Raw genomic sequence first — 21,231 nt, 5'->3', positions numbered from 1 at the left:
AGGCGGTGAGAGCATCAAAGGTTGCTACATTGATCTCGTATTTAAAGGGACCACTGCATCATATCAGCAAATCAGTTACATCCCCGCATTAAAAACCATACTTTCTAGTTCTACCCTTTTATTAAATTAATTGAACAACGAAAGATCAAGTTGTTTCGTGTGGTGTGGTTTTGCTTCACTTATCCAATGTGTATATATATAATATTAATGCACATCAGTAACTCTCCAGTAACTTTTTAATGTATGTCCCTGTAAGAAAACACTGTAAATAATTGGAAATGTGGTGAGCGCAATGATCAAACACTTGGGAACAACTGTGGTCGTAACCAAAGTTCACAGTGACTGTGTTCTCTGGACTCCTCTCAAGCGGTGGACTTCAACATTCTGATTGGTTGCCGCCGAACCGCGTCACAGCTCATTACCATAAAGTTGACTTGGTTTTAACTCTTCTTGACACCTCAATGGCTTCCGGATACTTTGATACTCTCAACGACTTCGTTGTAAACGCACAGCCAGGCTGTTGATGTTGCCATGTACTGTGCAGATCTCTCGTACGCCCCCATATTGAATGTAACCCCAAACCATGATTTTTTCTTTACCAAACTTGACTGATTTCTGTGAGAATCTTGGGTCTATGCGTGTTATGTGATGTATCTGCAATATTTGTAATGATTGGGATGCAGTTCAACAGATGATTCATCAAACTACCTTCTCCAACTTTTCCAAATGATCAACTAGAAGTCAAGTTATTATTTGTTGCTCTTACAACTGGGATCCACGACAAGACTTTTGTCAGGTAATGTATTGTTCAGAGTATATGATTAGAAGTATTAAATGTAAAAGTTTACCTGAACAGCGATGTACAATCCTGGGACGTTGAATGTTTCAAACATGATCTCAGCTAAGTATTCCCGGTTCTCTGGGGTATTTAGAGGAGGTTCTGTCTAAAGACAAAATACAATGCTGCAACATCAGGATAAACGGACACAAAAAGGCCTGTTTGAATAAATGATTTGTGTTCTTTTGTAATGCAGAATATCTAAAGAGTATTTTGTCATCATCAAAGAGAGTTGTGAGACAAATGCACTGGATGTAGTGGAAACATCCTGTTTGCGACAGGAAAAAATTTTGCACTCTGGTACAGACAAAGCAGCATAATCTATCATTTCGCAAACAATAAATATTTCATTGGGTAGCTTCAGAGTCCTTTGTTTCTAAGTGGGAAGAATCTGTCACACAAATTGCTTTAAGTCACCGTAGCAAACACTACATAACCAGTACAGTCAGCATACAGTACCATCAGGAAGTTGTGGTCCTCGGGCTCAGCTCGGAGATATTTAAATATGACCTGCTCCATAAACTTTTCCATGAAGTCCCAGTCCTCAATAATACCATGTCTGATGGGCCACTGATGTGTAAAAAGAAAAAAAAAAGTTAATAGTCAATAGAAAAATGTGTATTGTGTTTATAATTGTTGGAATATCTAGCCAATTCCATGCGTTCAATAAAAAAGGTCAGGAGAGAGTTTTCTTCAATGTCAAAAATATTAGTAATTTATTAGACACAAATGAATAATTCGAGCACAGAGCTCTGGGTTACGTTACCCCAATGTAATACAAGAATTACATTCAGGAGGTTTTCAACTAACCAATATTTCCCTGACTTCAGCATATATACATAACTGATATTAACAGGTGAAGTTTTGGTGTAACCACTATTTATCAGTCATTCTGCAGTCCTTTGACTGTTGCACCCAAACATACTTCCTCTGTCTGCAACCTTTCTCTGCATACCAGAACAAAACAGTTACAGTTAAGTGCATCTCCAAAAAATTTCAGAACTTCCACAAGCATCCAGCTCCTTGTGACATGTCTAGATTTCTCAATAGACAGAAGTCTGGAGCAAGGCCCCTCCGCACTATATTTATTCCCCCATGTCAGCAGTTCCTTCTAAGAAGTATGCAACACAGTAGGAAAGAAGAAGTACGTTTGGTAATATATGGTATCATACAAAAAAAAAAGATTGATTAATCTATTGTTAGTCTAAAATTTTTTTTCAAATAAAAAATAAAGACACAAAAGTAATAAAAATAAAGGTCACTTTATTTTGATGGTCCGTTTGTTGAATTTAAGTTACATTGCATCTATATGCCAACTAATTCTCATCAGATAAGTATACTATTAGGTTGGGGTTAGGGTTAGAGTAGGTTGACATGTACTTGCAAAGTTTCTTATAGTCAGTTAATTGTCTGTTGAAGGAGCAGTGTCAAAAGATATTAAGCAGACAGTCTACTAATACTCAAATGGACCATCAAAATAAAGTGTTACCAAAATAAATTCCATTATTTATGCAGCAGATCATTATGCAGCAGATCGCCTTGACCATGTCTACATCCCTAAATGCATTGAGTTGCTGCCATATGATTGGCTGATTAGAAATTCACGTTAACAAGCAGTTGGACAGGTGTACCTAATAAAGTGGCCAGTAAGTGTACTTAAAGAGATAGTTTACCCAAAAATTAAAATGTACTCATTAGTTAATCATCCTCAAGTGAGTTTCTTTATTCTGTTAAACACATAATACAATATTTTGAGGAAAGCTGAAAACCTGTAACCATTGACATCTAAACTAGGAAAAACAAACACTGCACTAGCTCAGTAGCTGCAGCTTTCTTCAAAATATCTTCTGGTTTGTTTCACTCATATAAGTTTTGAAACATATAAAGAGTAAGTAAATGATGACATAATTTACCTTTTTGAGTGAATTCTCCTTTTAAGTTATTGGATTTCTTTTTCACAAGGAACCAACAAACTCTGCTTTTAGTATATTTGGTGGGGTTTTGTGGTTGACAATGTTACATTCTCATCTAACATGATTTTAAAAAGCTCTATTACAAAGTCTCTTCTCGCACTGCAAGCTGAGCAAAGGTTTCTTTTGTGCTTGTCTTCCATCAAGTCAAGCTCCCGATACGGTTGACCAGTGCTCCTTCAATTCTGTTCTCAGTTACTGAACCCTGTAACTCCCTCAAAGTGATCCTTCACCTCTCAAGTCTCCTTGTTCAAGTGGAGTTTTAAAAGACAACCTTTTTTCCTGCAGTGTCGGAGTAGTTGGGTGTAGCTTTACACTTCCTGATAATTGAACCACTGCTCCCCACTGCATTTCCAAACACTTTCGTATATTTCATGAGATTGTTACTCCTATAACTTGATGCATTTCCATGTTTAAACTGGAAGTGAAAAATTTACTTTAACTCACCCACCCATTCCCGCCACTGAATAAATAATAATAATAATAATAATAATAATAATAATAATAATAATAATAATTGTTTTTTTTATTATAAAATCTGAATTCTGAGTTATGAAGTCACAATTCCAGGATATAAAGTCGCAATTCCGAGTTATAAAGTCACAATTCCAAGTTATAAAATCGTAATTCAGTTATAAAGTCAGAATTCAGAGTTATAAAGTCACAATTCCAAGTTATAAAGTCAGAATTGTGAGTTAATATGTCAGAATTTTGAGTTATAAAGTCGCAATTCAGAGTTATAGAGTCAGAAATCTGAGTTATAAAGTCATATGCTGAGTTTTAAAGTTGTAATTATGAGTTATAAAGTCAGAATTCTGAGTTATAAAGTCGTAATTGCGAGATATGAAGTCATAATTCCGAGTTACAAGGTCAAAATTCTAAGTTACTAAGTCTGAATTCCGAGTTATAAATTCAGAATTCTGATATTTAAAGTCATGTTTCTAAGTTATAAAGTGATAATTCTGAGTTATAAAGTCAGAATTCTGAGTTATGAAGTCAAAATTCTGAGTTATGAAGTCATGTTTCTAAGATATAGTCATAATTCCGAGTTATAAAGTCAGAATTCTGAGTTATGAAGTCTGAATTCCGAGTTATAAAGTCATGTTTCTAAGTTATAAAGTGATAATTCCAAGTTATAAAGTCAGAATTCCGAGTTATGAAGTCAGAATTTCGAGTTATGAAGTCAGAATTTTGAGTTATGAAGTCAGAATTTCGAGTTATAAAGTCAGAATTCCGAGTTATAAAGTCATGTTTCTAAGTCATAAAGTGATAATTCTGAGTTATAAAGTCAGAATTCCGAGTTATAAAGTCAGAATTTTGAGTTATAAAGTCAGAATTCAGAGTTATAAAGTCAGAATTTTGAGTTATGAAGTCTGAATTCCGAGTTATAAAGTCATGTTTCTAAGTTATAAAGTGATAATTCTGAGTTATAAAGTCAGAATTCCGAGTTATGAAGTCAGAATTTCGAGTTATAAAGTCAGAATTCTGAGTTATAAAGTCAGAATTTCGAGTTATAAAGTTAGAATCCTGACTTTATACCTCGGAATTGAGACTTCAGAACCGTTTTGGCGACTGTTGCTAAACTTAAATTAGACTATGCTCCCAGCCCTTTTTTCAAAAAGGGCGGAGCTATAAACATTTTCTCAAATATATGCAAAGTACACACTCTTAAATTATGTCAAAACAAACTTTTATTTTAGATGTGATTAATCGTGATTAACTTTTGCCCAGCACTCATTTTTATATAAATAAAACCTATAATTTTATATAATATGGATGTTTTATTCCTAATTTAGAGCTGGCTTACACTTGTAATTAAAACATCATCATTTAATATCCTTATGGTTATAATACAACCCCAAATCAGAAAAAGTTGGGACAGTATGGAAAACGCAAATAAAATAAAGAAACTAGTGATTTCTAAATTTTCTTTGATTTGTATTTCATTGCAGACAATGCAACAAACATTATTTAAGGTGTTCCTCATAATATTTATTAAAAAAAATAAAAATTTAAATAAAGATGTAATCCAATTTTGGTTCTTGCAACACATTTCAAAAAAGTTGCATTTACCACTTTGTAATGTTGCCATTCCTTTTCACAACACTTAAACATTAAAACTGAAGACACCAAGCAATGAAGTGTTTCAGGTGTTCCATTTTGTCCCTTTCCTCTTGCAAATAAGCCTTAAGGTGGGCAACAGTACAGGGTCTTCATTGTCACATTTTGTGCTTCAAAATGCGCCACACATTCTCAATTGAAGACAGGTCGGGACTGCAGGCAGGTCAGTCAAGAACCTGTATCCTCTTCCTCTGCAGCTAGGACTTTGTAATGTGTGCAGAATGTGGTTTTGCATTGTCTTATTGAAATATGCATGGGCGTCCCTGGACAAGAAGGCAGCACATTGTGCTCCAAAAATATCTATGCACTTTTCAGCATTAATAGTGCCATCTCAGAAGTGCAAATTACCTTAGCCATGGGCACTGACAACCCCATATGATGACAGACCCTGGCTTTTGGACTTGTTGCTGGTAACAGTCTGGATGATCCTTTTCTTCTTTGGTCCAGAGCACACGGTGTACATTTCTCACAAAAATTACCTGAAACACTAATTCATCTGACCAAAGTACATGTTTCTACTGTGTGATGGTCTATTCCAGATGCCGAAAGCGCTTCTAGACACTGTTAACATAGGGCTTCCTTTTGGCACAGTAAAGTTTTAACTGGCATTTGTGGATTTAACTATACATTGTGGTACTTGACAAAGGTTTGCCAAAGTAGTCCTGAGCACTTGTCGTGATATCACTTATAAATGAATGTGGATTCCTGATGCAGTGCCACCTGAGGGATCAGAGATCACGGTTGTTCAGCTTATGCTTGCTCCCTTGTCTTTTATGCACTGAAATACCTCTAGATTCCTTGAAACTTTTAATTATGTTATGCACTGTTGAAGGTAAAATATCAAAATCTCTTTCTTCTTTTCTCTTTCCTCAGCCCATCTTTGATCATAAAGGACTAGACCTTTCTTGGATGCTGTTTTTGTACCAAATAATAATTACAATCACCTGTTGACATCACCTGTTTCTAATCACATCCTTATTTAACCAATTTACCTGATTCCTAGCCCTAAACTGCTCTTGTCCAAAAAAAATTTGAATGCTTTGCAAGAACCAAAATTGGAATACATGTTTATTTTTAAAAAACAAACAAACAATAAAAATCATAAAGAACACATTAAATAATGTTTGTTGCACTGTCTGCAATGAAATACAAGTCAAATTAAATTTAGAAATCACTACTTTCTTTATTGATTTGTGTTGTCCACACTGTCCCAACCTTTTCTGATTCTGGGTTGTACTTATGCAAACAAATGTGGCTCTAATGTACTCCAGGCCTAAAACAACAATAATAGCATTACAAAAATCAAAACGTATCACCTTGGTTGCATAGTTGGGCTTATCGATGGCTTCATCTCCAATGAAGAAATCAAGGTCATCCACCCCTTTCACGAGACGTCTCTGTGCTTGATCTCCAACACTGGCTGATTCTCTGATCGCAATACCTGCAGCGACACCACAATCAGCTGACACGCACCGTGAGGTCACGATGCACTGAAAAAAAACTCAACACACATTTGGCAAAACAATCAATGAGTGTTATGAAAGGATATGTGCTGTTAAAGGCAACCCAGGCTCATTCTGAAAACAAACCCCTATATACATTTCTGGAGAGCACCAAAAGATTCCAAAAGAATCCACCAGAGGTAGCTGTGTACACATTTTGAGATCTTAAAGAGCCCATATTATGTCGCTGGGATAATTAGGTAAAAATAAATGCAGATTATAAGACCATGAAAGTGTTTTTTGACCTTGCATGCATATTAGACTGTTGTTGGAGACCCTTAAAACCTAAATATGACCCTATTTCATGTATAATATGGGCTCTTTAAATTTCTCTCGCGAGTGCCATTCATGCCTGCTCTTCTTGTGTAAATCTACCGGAGGCCGCTGTCGACTGACTGACTGACTGACTGACTGACTGAATGACTGACCCAACCGAGATTGTTTTCAAAAACAATCCAGAAACAAAAAAGCCTTCTCGGCAGCCTGATCTTTACCACGTTTTCAGATATTACCACATTCTCACCCTGTTATTTACTTGTTTATTTTATTTTTTGGCTTTTCCTTCTGTCTTACCGGCGTTCTTCACCCGCTGACGTATGTGGTGAGCCACTGGACAAACTGGTAACAGCGGGAAAGCCATCTATACAGAGATAAGCAGTCAGCTGGTAAGCGCGAAAAGGAACGGCATCATACCGCCCCGTTTATTTAAAAGACGAAATGCAGCCATACGTACCCCTGGCTACATAATTCGTGATCTCCAGAAATGTATATAAGGCTACGTTTTCAGAATGAGCTTATATTGATTAATGGAATAGTTCAGCTAGAAATGAAAACTTCCTCACTGTTTACTAACCCTCAAGTGGTTATAAATCTTAATGAGTTTCTTTATTCTGTTATAAATACAATATTTTGAAGAAAGCTAAAAACCTGCAACCATTGACATCCATAGTAGGAAAAACAAATATACAATGAAAGTCAATGGTTACAGCACCTAAAATGTCTTCTTGTTTAACAGAAAAAAGAAACACATAAAGGTTTAAAGGGTAAGTAAATGATGACTGAATTTTCATTTTTGGGTGAACTATCCTATTAAATGGCCTACAGTATATTGAGGTTACAGCAGTGGTAGTTTAAAGGTTTTATAATAGCTTTAAATAGTGGTTCCCTGAGGCAGAGTTTAATTAAATTTATGATCCAGATATTATATCCTGGATCTTAGTGCTGGACATGCAGTTTTAGTCTTCTCTAATCTGCCCTGCTCTGCATTTATCAACTTATGCAGGGATAAAGGGATAATTCACCCAAAAAAATAAAAATTCTGTTATCATTTACAGTGGGTATGGAAAGTATTCAGACCCCCTTAAATTTTTCACTCTTTGTTATATTGCAGCCATTTGCTAAAATCATTCCTCATTAATGTACACACAGCACCCCATATTGACAGAAAAACTGAATTGTTGACATTTTTGCAGATTTATTAAATATCACATGGTCCAAGTATATCACAAGTATTCAGACCCTTTGCTGTGTGTATATTTAACTCAGTCGCTGTCCATTTCTTTGAACCATCCTTGAGATGGTTCTACATATTTAGTTGAGTAAAGCTGTGTTTGATTATACTGATTGGACTTGATTAGGAAAGCCGCATACCTGTCTATATAAGAGCTTACAGCTCACAATGCATGTCAGAGAAAATGAGAATCATGAGGTCAAAAGAACTGCCTGAAGAGCTCAGAGACACAATTGCGGCAAGGCACAGATCTGGCCAAAGTTACAAAAAAAAAAAATTCTGCTGCACTTAAGGTTCCCTCCACCAGTCGGGGCTCTATGGCAGAGTGGCCTGACAGAAGCCACTCCTCAGTGCAAGACACATGAAAGCCTGCATGAAGTTTGTTAGAAATGTGAGAAATAGGATTCTCTGGTCTGATGAGACCAAGATAGAACTTTTTGGCCTTAATTCAAAGCGGTATGTGTGGGAAAAACCAGTCACTGCTCATCACCTGTCCAATACAGTCCAAATGGTGAAGCATGGTGGTGGCAGCATTATGCTGTGGGGGTGTTTTTCAGCTGCAGGGACAGGATGACTGGTTGCAATCTAGGGAAAGATGAATGTGGCCAAGTACAGGGATATCCTGGATGAAAACATTTTCCAGAGTGCTCAGGACCTCAGACAGGAACGGAGGGTTACCTTCCAATAAGACAATGACCCTAAGCACACAGCTAAAATAACACAGGAGTGGCTTCACAACAACTCTGTGACTGTTCTTGAATGGCCCAGCCAGAGCCCTGACTTACACCCAATTGAGTATCTCTAAAGGGAGACCTAAAAATGGCATCCATCAATGTTTACTATCCAACCTGACAGAAGTGGAGAAGATCTGCAAGGAGGAATGGCAGAGGATCCCCAAATCCAGGTGTGAAAAACTTGTTGCATCTTTCCCAAATAGACTCATGGCTGCATTAGATGAAATGGGGGCTTCTACTAAATACTGAGCAGGGGTCTTAATACTCAGGAACAAAAGGGTCTTAATACTCAGGACCATGTGATATTAAAGCTTTTCTTTTTAATAAATCTGAAAAAAAAAAAAACATTAACAATTCTGTGTTTTTTCTGTCAATATAGGTTTCTATGTGTACATTAATGAGGAAAAAAATGAACAAAGAGTGAACAATTTAAGGGGGTCTGAATACTTTCTGTATCCACTGTATATCATGATTTTGAAGCAGGCTGAAAACCTGTAATTACAGACTTCCAAAGGATGTGTTTTCTTCTACTATGGAAGTCAATTGTTAAAGATTTTCAGCTTTCTTCAAAAAAACTTTTTGTGTATTGTTCTTTTGTGAAACTCCTAAAGGTTTGGAACCACCTGAGGCTGAGTAAATAGTAAGCGCATTGTAATTGTGTTGGTGCACTATTCCTTTACAATAGCAGACAGCTTACAGGTTGGCATGATGAACTGGGGCTCCGTGTTTCCAGCATAACCAATCTTGGTGTACCTGATGAAGAAGAACAGTATATCATCATCATGAATCAGATGAATGAACCAGATTGAGTGTGGTAAAGTCTTTTAGTTTTGTCATTTTCAATCAGCATTTCTGGCGAGTACATCATCTGTCCATTAATCAAATAAGAGCTGTGGTAGTTTATTATATAGCTTTAATGCTCCTGATTAATGTCTTATCATGGCAGCCAAGTAAACAAGACCGAAATATTTCAGATGAAAACATAAATCATGCAGAAAAGCATATCATGAATATTTCTTTGCTTCCATACAAGCCGAACTTATAAGAGCCTCTTTATTTATCATATGTAAATACTAGATGCATTATCAAGGCAATTGTGTCTGCATTAGTTGTTTTGGTAAAGCTTTAGAATAATGGTCCATTAGTTAATGTATTTGAATTAAGTATGAACAAGTGATCTTGTGCAGCATCTATTATAGTTCAACATTTGCTTATGTATTATTAGAATTGTGTTTGATTACATTAGTTAAAGTACTGTGAGTTAATGATCTAATGAACTTTATTTTAATAAAGATGAATAAATATTGTAATAAATTGTTCATGTTAGTAAAAACATCAGCTAATGGACCCTTATTTTAAAATATTACAATTTCTTTTATGTTTTACAAGACTGAAATCATCACTAGACATTAAAAATATTAATAATCAAAGTATTAATCATAGTATAACAGTATTAATGAAAAGTGTGGAATAATTATGACTGGTTAATATTTCTGAAAGAAGTCCCTTATGTTCACCTACACTGCATTTATTTTACAAAACACTAATTTTACGAGATATTGTAATTATTAATGTAATTATAAAGCTGAGTTTTCAGCTTCATTACCCAAGTCTTCATTGCTACATGATCCTTAAGAGATTATTTTAATACGCTAATTTGTTATACAAGTATTACTTGTGAGATATTGATAATGGTTCTCGTTATTTTTTTATTGATGCTAATTCATTAATTTTCCTTCAGCTTAGTCCCTTTATTCATCAGGGGTTGCCACAGCAGAATGAACCGCCAACTTATCCAGCATATGTTTTACATAGTGGATGCCCGTCAAGCTGCAACCCAGTATTGGGAAACACCCATACACACTCATTCACATACACACTCATACACTGCGGCCAATTTAGTTTATTCAATTCACCTGTACCGCATGTCTTTGGACTGTGCGGGAAACCGGAGCACCTGGATGGAAACCCACGCAAACACTGGGAAAACATGTAAACTCCACACAGAAATGCCAACTGACCCAGCAGGGACTCGAACCAGCAAGCTTCTTGCTGTGAGGCGACAGTGCTAACGACTGAGCCACCATGTCGCCTTGATATTAATACTGAAAACTAATTGTTAATTAATTAATTAAACACTTTTTATATTAAATGCTTTACTGTCACTTCTACGTATCTATAAAATCACTTACCAAAAATGTTTGATAGTCATATTAGTTTTTACTAAAAACAATAAGAAGCACAATAAGCAATTTCCAAAATTGAAAACAAGAAATATTTCTTGAGCACTAAATCAGTACAAACAATTATTGGGGTAATGGCTGTTGAAAATTCAGCTTTGCTACTACAAGAACTGCCCAGTACTTACACACACCTCAGGAATTACAAATGATCAGTTTTCTGACCTGTTTTCATTCATTTTCCTTCGGCTTAATTGCTTATTTGTCAGGGATCACCACAGCGGAATGAACCACCAACTTATCCAGCATATGTTTTACGCAGTGGATGCCCTTTCAGCTGCAACCCAGTATTGGGAAACACACATACACACTCTCATTCACACACACACACACACTCATACACTATGGGTAATTTTTGTTTACCAAATTCACATAGTGCAAGTCTTTGGACTTTGGGGGAAACTGGAGCAACCAAAGGAAACCCACGCGAACATGGTGAGAACATGCAAACTCCACACAGAAATACCAACTAGCCCAGCTGGGGCTCGAACCGGCGACCTTCTTGCTGTAAGGCGAGAGTTCTAGCCAGTGCCGCCCTGCATTTATTTTAGTTTTCATACTGAAAAATTATTGTTAATTAATAATAAATACTTTTTTTTTACCTTAAATGCTTTACAGTCACTTCTGATTATGTATAAAAATATAAAATCACTTATTAGTTTTCACAAAAACAATAAGCAGCACAACATTGATAACAAGAAGCGTTTCTTGAGCCCTTAATCAGCCTATGAATGTCAGAGTAATGTCTGTTGAAAATTCAGTTTTGTTACTACAAGAACTGCCCAGTACTCTATTCCACTCTATTTCCATTTTTTTTTTTGGCTTAGTCGCTTATTTGTCAGGGATCACCACATCGGAATGAGCTGCCAACGATTCAAGCATATGTTTTACTCAGTGGAAGTCCTTGCAGGCACAACCCATTAAAGGGAAACAACCATACAACGCATGTCTTTGGACTGTGGGGGAAACAGGAGCACCCAGAGGAAACCCACGCGAACACGGAGAGAACATGCAAATTCCACACACAGAAACGCCATCTAACCACTATGTCACCATGCCACCATCTGACATGTTTTGTTTTAGTTGTTGTTTCCATGTTTTATTCACACTTTAAAATAAGGATACATTAGTTAATGTTAATGTATTTACTACCACACACTAATTATGAACACTTGTAGCATTTACTAATTAGAGTTCAGCATTTACTAAAGCATTATTAAAACCAAAATTCATGCTTGTTAGTTAACTTACAACTTTTAGTTAACATGAACTAACAATAGTAAACTATATTTCCATTAACTAACATTAACAGTGGGCATCACGGTGGCGCAGTGGGTAGCACAATCGCCTCCGGCTGGGTCAGTTAGCATTTATGTGTGGAGTTTGCATGTTCTCCCTGTGTTCGTGTGAATTTCCTCCCAGTGCTCCGGTTTCCCCCACAGTCCAAAAACATATTGAATAAGCTAAATTGTCCGTAGTGTATGTGTGTGAATGCAAGAGTGTGTTTCCAAGTGATGGGTCGCAGGCTGCAGCTGGAAGGGCATCTGCTGCGTAAAAAATATGCTGGATAAATTGTTGGTTCAATCTGCTGTGGCGACCCCAGATTAATAAAGAGACTAAGCCAAAAAAAATGAATGAATGAATGAACATTAACAATGATGAACAAATAATTATTATAATAAATATATTACAATTAATGTATTGCAATTAATAATAAATTAATACTTAATTATCGCTTGTTCATTGTAGTAAATACATTACATTAGCCACAACAACCTTATTGTAAAGTGTTATCCATGTTTTATACAATAGTCCACAATAACAAAGTTTCAGCTTACAGTAAGAAAACTTAAGAGAATATCAATCATTTAGTATCAAACATATAATAATGATACAGAGGCAAATATTCAGTCAAAAAATTATATATTGTCTGCAACAGCACAGACACAATATTTGCTTTAAAGCCCTGCTACAAAGCCTATCCACCAGGCGTAAACACATTCGGTGACAGTAAACAAACTCACCCTGTCCCGCAGTCAATCACGCATGGAGGGGGCCGAGCTGCTGCCATCACCAGCACTACATTCAAGCACACAAACACACCACGATTATGTCTTGCAGTTAGTTTTCGCGAGTGCTTCCCGAGTCAAAGGGAAGGCAAAAAATAGAAACATGCTGGATCCACTCGCGCTGCCTCATCATGGTCCACAAGGTCTGCCTGTCAGCGAAATTACGAACCCTACTATGGTAAAGGAGAGTTTATTAATATTCATCATGAGCCAAGCCTCCGCCAGCACAAATGTAAAGCTTCGCTACTGGAAGACTACTATGTAACGTATACACGGCGTAATTAATATTCATAACCATAACTTTCGCCGTAGTAGGCTCCGTAATTTCATGAGCTAGCAAACTGCCTGAGCACAGCGAATGGCGCATTATCATTTGTTTACTTACCTTTTGTTTACAGTGAGATGAACGTAACGTTATTTATATGGGGGTTCGGGTGGTTCGGAAGACCCAACCCTCACCTACAAAGGTCCAGAATTTGTCGTGTTTTGGAGCTCACTGAGCTTATTTGTCCTGTTTTTACTGCCATGCCATCATAAAAAGTAAAAACAACCCATCGAAAAGGCTTTAAGAAGCGGAATTGTGACTTTAGCTAATCGGTTTTGGCTAATGCTAACAAACATTTTCATTTTACAATCTGGCGTAAGAGAAGTCTTCTTTCGCTACTGTGTTGTTTTTATACAAAAAAAAAAAAAAAAAAATGTACAGGTATTTTTTTTTCTTCTAAATCTTGGACGTTAGGCTACTCTTGAAACAAAAAAACAATTAGCAATAAAAAAGGTGTCAAGCACCAAAAGCGGTCCAAATTGATTTGAATCCTATTTCGGCTTTTGTTGTTATCCATGAATTTTCAGATGTACTTTATTTATAACAGAGGTTAGAAAAATTGCGAAGCTCTACGTTATAATAATAATAATAATAATAATTATTATTATTATTATTATTATGTTAATATATATTTAATATTTAATTATTTTTTATTAAAATGGCTAAATTGTTACTGAGGAAAGTTGAATGTGCTGGCCAGCTGTTGTGTTGTTGTTGTTATTGCTATTTGCCAAATAAATGACAATATGCAGTTTTTAATTTAAGATTTTAAAGGATTCCAATTTTTTCTAATGATGTATAATGTAATTAATATGTATTTAAAAAATAAGTATTTCAAATTTCTTTATTACAAATCTTTAGGAAATATGTTTGATATATGAGTGTGGTTTTGATGACCATCAGACAAGCTAATTCAGCTAAAATAGTGCTTAAAATGTCACCAAAATGCAGTATTTAAACCTCATAATTAATAGAAAATTAGGCGTAGAACTGCAAAAAGGTCCACTTTTCGAGAAAAAATAACCACCCCTTTCACCAGGCTGGCTACAGGCCTGCTTGGTATATAAATTGAATCACTTATCAACTAACGTTAGATAATTTTTTTGTATTTTATTTTATTTTACATATGATTGTTGTTATTGCTGTTATTACCCTTCTTCTTCTTGAGATTGTTTTGGCTGTTGACAAGCGATGAATTAGTTCCCTTCTTCCTGTGTGTATTGTTGATACTATTTTAATAAAAAATAATGTCAAATGTAATTTGACGCTTAGTTTTTCATGAGATTACTAACGGTATTGGATTACGGAGATATACTTTACAGTATATGCATGCACCTCTGAATGTTTCCAAAAAAATTGGATATTGTTTATCAAAGTGCCTTGAGATTTAGTACTGGTTCAAGTGCACACACACACACTGTAATTTATATAAAATGACAGATCTGACCTCATTACAGTTAAGGAGAAAACAACATACCTTAGCTTTTATTTTTAAAGCTTTAGTTGGTAAATGACCACAGAATATATCAAATCTGTTGGAGTACTGTTCAAATACTTACAATCAGCAGATATACTCTTCCTTAAGATGCCATTCATCACACAGAGTTAGGTCGATCTGCATTCTGTAAGTATGCTGCATGGAATGAGCTTTAAGATATACTACAAATGAAATCCGTACCATATATTGCTATATTTTAAAATATTTTTAAAAAGTGTCAATTTAGAACAGTGTACATGCTTTAACAATTGATGTTGTTTTATATTATTTTTGTGTGTGTCTATGTGTTGTGATATGTATTTTTTGTAACTATCCTATGCTGCCTGTCCTGACCAAGACTCCCTGGTAGAAGAGATATTGTATCTCAAGGGGACATTACTGTTTAAATAAGTAAATAAATAAATAAATAATAATACTAATTATATATATATAATTATATATATATATATATATATATATATATATATATATATATATATATATATATATATATATATATATATATATATATATATATATACATACACACACCCCTCACAGAGCTCTCTTTTAAATTTACATTTTCTATAGGATGCTTTAAAATTATATGTTTGTGCTTATATACTAGTCAGCAACAAAGACAAAACTGGAACTAATCACAGTCCAAAAATTTGTACAACCAAAATAATGGGGAAAACATATTAAATACAATTTTAATAAAAAGAGAAAGAGAAACATAAAACAAATCTAAAAATTTTATTGCAATTTTGTAGTTTGATTAATTTGAATAATGTATGACCTTTGTATTCCTAAAGATGTTAGGTGACCAAACTCTTATTTTAATAGATATAACTGTTTAAATATAAAAACTTTAATTATTGAACAAATTATTGGCTATATTGGACAAAAATAGATAAAAATACAATATTTTAAAAAGGGGTGTAATCGTTTGTACTGAGCACAGAATAAACATTTCTGAAGGCTAAACTCTAGGTGGCAGTCGATCCTAATTTTACATTAGCTGTATACGTTCAAAGTCCTACTGTGTATTATTTTACTCACTTCATACTAATAGAAATTGTTGATATGTTGTTCTCTTTTTAATGTATATGTATAATTGTTTATTAGGTTTATTATTAGTTTTATTATTTGTAGATAGTTCAATGCCACTATAAAATAGTACTTGATGTATGAGAGCATGATGTAACTACACACGTGTATACAATATGATTTTTCTACTAATAGTGTAACTACAACTTAACGTTTAATCTCTAAATAAATTTTAGCCTATTTATATTTCTGCAAAATACTCCAACTATAAAATATTACAAATACTTCCATTATTTTAGTTTCAGAACTAACGTTAGCTTGTTGGATGGTTGGAAACAATGGGACCTTTATTTTGAAGTGTGGTCTCGCGTTTATTTACCAGGAAATGGATTTATGAAATAACTGCGCGAAAAGCAAAGAAATGACAGCACGAGTCAGGATGGCTGAGAATGGAGCACAGGTACATCTGATAACCTTAAATCACTTCACATTGAAATGTAAATTATATATTTGAATGATTGTTTCAGTATATAACACCACCAGTATATAAAACATGAGCTATTTATGCAGAACAACATTAGCATAAGATTTATGTAGAAGATGGTCATATACAGATTCAGCTATATGTTGATGAAGAGTTATGAGATTTGGCCATTGCAGTGACATGGGTTATGATTAAATGAATGGGATAGTGCAATTGACCATAGATATTTACATGTTTATATCTATGACAATTGACAGTCGTGCAGCTAAAATATCTTGCTTGCTGTTAACATCAGTGTTAAGTAATATTTTTGTTTGGTTTTTCAGTTGGTTAGCAGACTTGAAGGAAGACAGTCATTGAAGGGCATTGAACCCAATATATTTCCTGTCGACGGTGGTCCAGCTCAAGGTGAAGTAAACTTTTAATTTACCCTGAATGTATTAAATAGAAATGCTGTATTTTCTCTTAATACTAACGTTGAAGTTATTTATTTATTGTTCTGTTTTAAAATACCTTTTATTTTGTAGTGTAATTTAGGATTTCCCAGTGATGGGTTGCAGCTGGAAGGGCATCCGCTGCGTAAAACATATGCTGGATAAGTTGGCAGTTCATTCCGCTGTGGTGACCCCAGATTAATAAAGGGACTAAGCCGATAAGAAAATGAATGAATGTATTTTTGGATTATTTTGTAAATAATTCAAATTTTCAGACTACAATAATACGAAAGAATCTCAGAATTTAACTAGTGAACAGGGGTGGATTTAGTGATTTGGGGTCCTTAAGCAATTCCTGCCATGGGGTCTAAAAGTTCTAAAATGCATAGTTTTCATCTAATCATATCTGTAGTAAATTTACAGGTGACTAGGCGAATTCTCAAATGATAATTCTGTGTAGTCTGAAGTAACGATACACAAAGTCAAACCAAACACAGCATGACATCATGTCATGTGAAAAGGGTTTATATCTGACCGTAGCTGACGTCATCTTAGCTTCATAGCTGAACTTATATGGGGGTTTATGTGCAAGGAAACCCTATCCGCTTGTTAAGTGTGGCGTCACGGGAAGCGGCTTTAGGATCCAAGCCCTCTATCAAACCTTATATATATGTGTGGTTTTGGACCATATGGGGCATAGCATGTGTGTTTGGATATAACTAAATTTTTTGACCACACTTCGTTATTATTGTTCATTTATTTGTTTGCTGGAAATAAGAACTGAATTTCGAAATAGTTTTGAAACAAATCTTTGCGCTTAACAAACGAATCTAATTATGTAGGCTATAACAAAGAAAGTGAAAGTAAAGGCTGAATGGAGGAGGTACATTTTTTTATCCTTGCTGCAGATGCTCTGTTTAACTGTTTTCTCACTAGTGAAGTGTTCAGTTTTTCAAATGCGCCATGGCACGACGCAACTGACTCTTAAAGGGAATCTGAGATGAGACTCTGATTGGTTTATTCTCAAAACACACCCAGAACCCATTAAGAGAATAAGCTCAACCCTGTTAGACCATACGCCATGCCACAGAGCATATTTTTCTGTCTTTAAAATAGCAAAAGTGGATCCGGACACGCCCTTAATGCTTTTGCGCCCTGCACTTTAGACTGTGTGCCTCGATTGTTAAAATAGGGCATATTGTTTTTGTGTGTGTCCGTGTTTGTGTAATATTAAGATAAAAATATATAAAAATGAATACTTTTCTCTAAAGATACAGAACTTTTTTGTGTCTCAGTGGATGCACATGAATTGTCATCAATAATATCGTTATAGCGAAAATAAATATTAGAAAATAACGTGATAGGGCATAGGCCGGTGTTAAATTCTCATGGTATGATCACCTTGGATAAAAACGGTCACGGTTTCACGGTATTGTGAATTCAGCAACGTTTTTCCCCATTAATCACAATATATTTTATTGTAGGAAACATTTATAATATTTTGTAACGGTAAACATGTCAATTACAAACTACTTCTAGCCAAAATAAAACAAATAAAACTTTCTCTAGAAGAAAACATATTATAGGAAATACTGTGAAATTTTTTTTGCTCTGTTAAACATCATTTGGCAAATATAAATCACATAAGGGTCAATAATTTTGACTTCAACTGCATATTACCCTCAAAAAAAAAAAGAAATGTCAAATAAAAAGCAAAGTGTCTCAATTCAAATTCTGCATCTGTTCAGGTGACGTGGTGGAGTTTCATGGAATGGAGGGCTCAGGTAAGACGGAAACCTTGTACCACCTGATCACCCGCTGTATCACGCCAGCGCACAGTGGAGGTATGGAGATTGGGGTTGTTTTCATCGACACGGACTACCACTTTGACATGCTGCGCTTCGTGAGCATTCTTGAGGGACGTTTGGCTGAAGACTCAAAGACAGACTCTGAAAACGAAGCCGAGGAGACGGTACGTTCATGTCTCTGCAGGCTGTCTGTTGTGCACTGTAACAGCTCAGTACAGCTTCTCCTAACCCTGCACTATCTCGAAAACACTTTCTCAAGCCAGCCCGCCCTCGGCCTGCTAGTCATCGACAGCATCTCTGCCTTCTACTGGATAGACCGATTCAATGGCGGTGAGAGCACTAGTTGTCAGGAGGCTAACTTAAGAAAGTGTGCCGAGTTGCTGGACAGACTACGCAGAAACTATGGCATTGTGATTTTCGCCACTACTCATGCCATAATGAGGAACTACGGATCTGATCTAGGGGTGTCAGATGTTCCCGGCTCATCATCATCATCTCGCAGGTGGAGGTCAGCTGATAGCGCTTCAGACTTTGACAGGCCCTACCTGTGCAGAGCATGGCAGAGGATAGTAACTCACAGGATGCTGTTCACTAAAAGCCATGCACCAAAGGACCACAAGCAGGTTTTCTCCACAGCATGTACCAGTATAATGACCAAAGGTGTCAAAAAATGCTCATTTCGTGTCATGGAAGATGGTATTAAATTTATATGTGACAAGTGAGCATGTATTGAAAAATCATACACTTAATTATGAGGGTTAAAGAAAATTATACTTATTGTGCGTCAGTGTGTTTAATAGCAAGTGCAATACTTTTTCACTTCACTCCTGCAATACAAATAAAGTAACCATTGCTGTAGATTAGGGATTCTGCTTAATCTCCATCCTGGAGGTCTGGTGTCCTGCAGATTTTAGCTCCAACTCCAATCAGAAACACCTGGGCTAGCTAATCAAGCTGTGAAGCTGTGGTCACACTGCACTTTTCTCCCCCATAGACTTCCATTCCGGGAAACGCAAGCTTGTGCGACAAGTTTTCACAGTACCCTGCATTGGAAAGTTCAAGCTTGGTGAATTCATTTATTTTCGTCTTAGTCCCTTTATTAATCTGGGGTAAAAAAAATATAAAAAATCGGATGCCTTTCTAGCTGCAACCCATCACGGGGAAACAACCACACACACACACATCCACAATGGACAATTTAGCCTACTCAATTCAGCTGTAGCGCATGTCTTTGGATTGTGGGGGAGACCAGAGCACCCAAAGGGAAACCCACGTGAACACGGGTAGAACATGGAAAATTCACACAGAAACGGCAACTGACCCAGCAGAGGCTCGAATCAGCGACCTTCTTGCTGTGTGGCGACAGCGCTACCCACTGCGCCACCGCGTCACCCCCCCTTGGTGAACTGTGACCTGCGAAATTGCATCACATGATTGCGTGAGACCAATCGAAGATTAAAACATAACCTCTCTGGGCAGAAATTTAAAACAGATGATCGCTCGCTTTTTAAGTGTCTAATCATCTTGTTTAATCCTGCGCCGTACAACAGAATTTCGCATGCACAAACTCTAGTGTGACTGCAGTTTAGACATTTTAAAAAGCGAGCGATTGGTTCATATTTTAAATTTCAGGACGGAGAGGTCATGTTTTGTTCTTCGATTGGTCTTACTGTACGTTCACACCGAAAGCAGCGAGAGCATCAAAGTAGCTGGAAGTCATTCGTCGGCGGCAATAAGCGACGAGGAGCAGCACGGCACATCTTCGTCGGTGTGGGCGTCGAGGAGAGTTGAAATCAAGTCTACTTTATGGTAATGATCTGTGATGTGGTTCGGCGGCAAGCAATCGGAATGTAGAAGTCCACCGCTTGAGAGTAGTCCAGAGAACACTATCCTGTGAACTTTGGATCTGAACACAGTTGTTCCCAAGGGTTTGATTACTGTGGTCGACGGTTTCCAATTATTTGCAATGTTTTCTTACAGGGACATACATTAAAAAAAGTTACTGGCAAGTTACTGATGTGCATTAATGTTTTATATATATATATATTCCTTTAAAAAAGCTGGAATCTCATGTGACAATACAGAACAGTATTGCTGCTTCAGAATATTGCAGACACATGGACACATTGGAGCAAAGCCACACCACATGCAACTTGATCTTCCATAGTTGAATTTGATAATAATTGAGGGACTAATTTGGCTTAATCCCTTTATTAATCTGGGGACGCCACAGCGGAATGAACCTCCAGCATATGTTTTATGCAGCGGATGCCCTTCCAGCTGCAACCCATCTCTGGGAATCATCCATACACACTCATTCACTATGGACAATTTAGCCTACCCAATTCACCTGTATTGCATGTTTTTGGACTGGTGGGGAAAACCGGAGAAAACCCGGAGGAAACCCACGTGAACGCGGGGAGAACAAGCAAACTCCACACAGAAACGCCAACTGACCCAGCCGAGGGTCGAACCAGCGGCCTTCTTGCTGTGAGGCGACAGCACTACCTACTGTCCCACCGCGTCACCCCCCTGCTGAAAATAATATCAGTAACTAAGATGCATAATAAATGTTGAGTCTTAAGATGCACAGATGAACACAGCAGACTGCCTGCTTCTGAGCCACTTCTTTTGACATCTGCAGTTTTTTTCACAGAAATAACATTAGT

The 21,231-nt window shown here is 36.3% G+C and overlaps 2 protein-coding genes across 2 annotated transcripts in view; one reads left to right on the top strand and one right to left on the bottom strand.

The window, feature by feature from the left end:
- The window catches only part of actr3b (actin related protein 3B), a 33,933-nt gene extending 20,820 nt beyond the window's left edge, over positions 1-13,113 (bottom strand). The window contains exons 1-5 of the mRNA XM_056450940.1: positions 12,940-13,113; positions 9,373-9,428; positions 6,246-6,370; positions 1,298-1,408; positions 849-944 (exon numbers count right to left, since the gene is read on the bottom strand). Of these exons, the coding sequence (XP_056306915.1) occupies positions 849-944; positions 1,298-1,408; positions 6,246-6,370; positions 9,373-9,428; positions 12,940-12,986 (435 nt within the window). The 5' untranslated portion in view covers positions 12,987-13,113. The remainder of the gene's footprint in view (positions 1-848; positions 945-1,297; positions 1,409-6,245; positions 6,371-9,372; positions 9,429-12,939) is intronic.
- Positions 13,114-16,148: 3,035 nt separating this feature from the next.
- Positions 16,149-20,018, top strand: xrcc2 (X-ray repair complementing defective repair in Chinese hamster cells 2). The gene is made up of 3 exons (XM_056450941.1): positions 16,149-16,296; positions 16,647-16,728; positions 18,503-20,018. The coding sequence occupies exons 1-3, from the start codon at positions 16,258-16,260 to the stop codon at positions 19,282-19,284; spliced, it is 903 nt and encodes a 300-aa protein (XP_056306916.1). The 5' UTR covers positions 16,149-16,257; the 3' UTR covers positions 19,285-20,018.
- Positions 20,019-21,231: the final 1,213 nt, after the last annotated feature.

Source organism: Danio aesculapii, chromosome 24, assembly GCF_903798145.1.
Source record: "Danio aesculapii chromosome 24, fDanAes4.1, whole genome shotgun sequence".
NCBI classification, from domain to species: domain Eukaryota; kingdom Metazoa; phylum Chordata; class Actinopteri; order Cypriniformes; family Danionidae; genus Danio; species Danio aesculapii.
The sequence above is the reverse complement of the archived record's forward strand: the minus strand, read 5'-3'. Positions and strand labels throughout refer to the sequence as shown.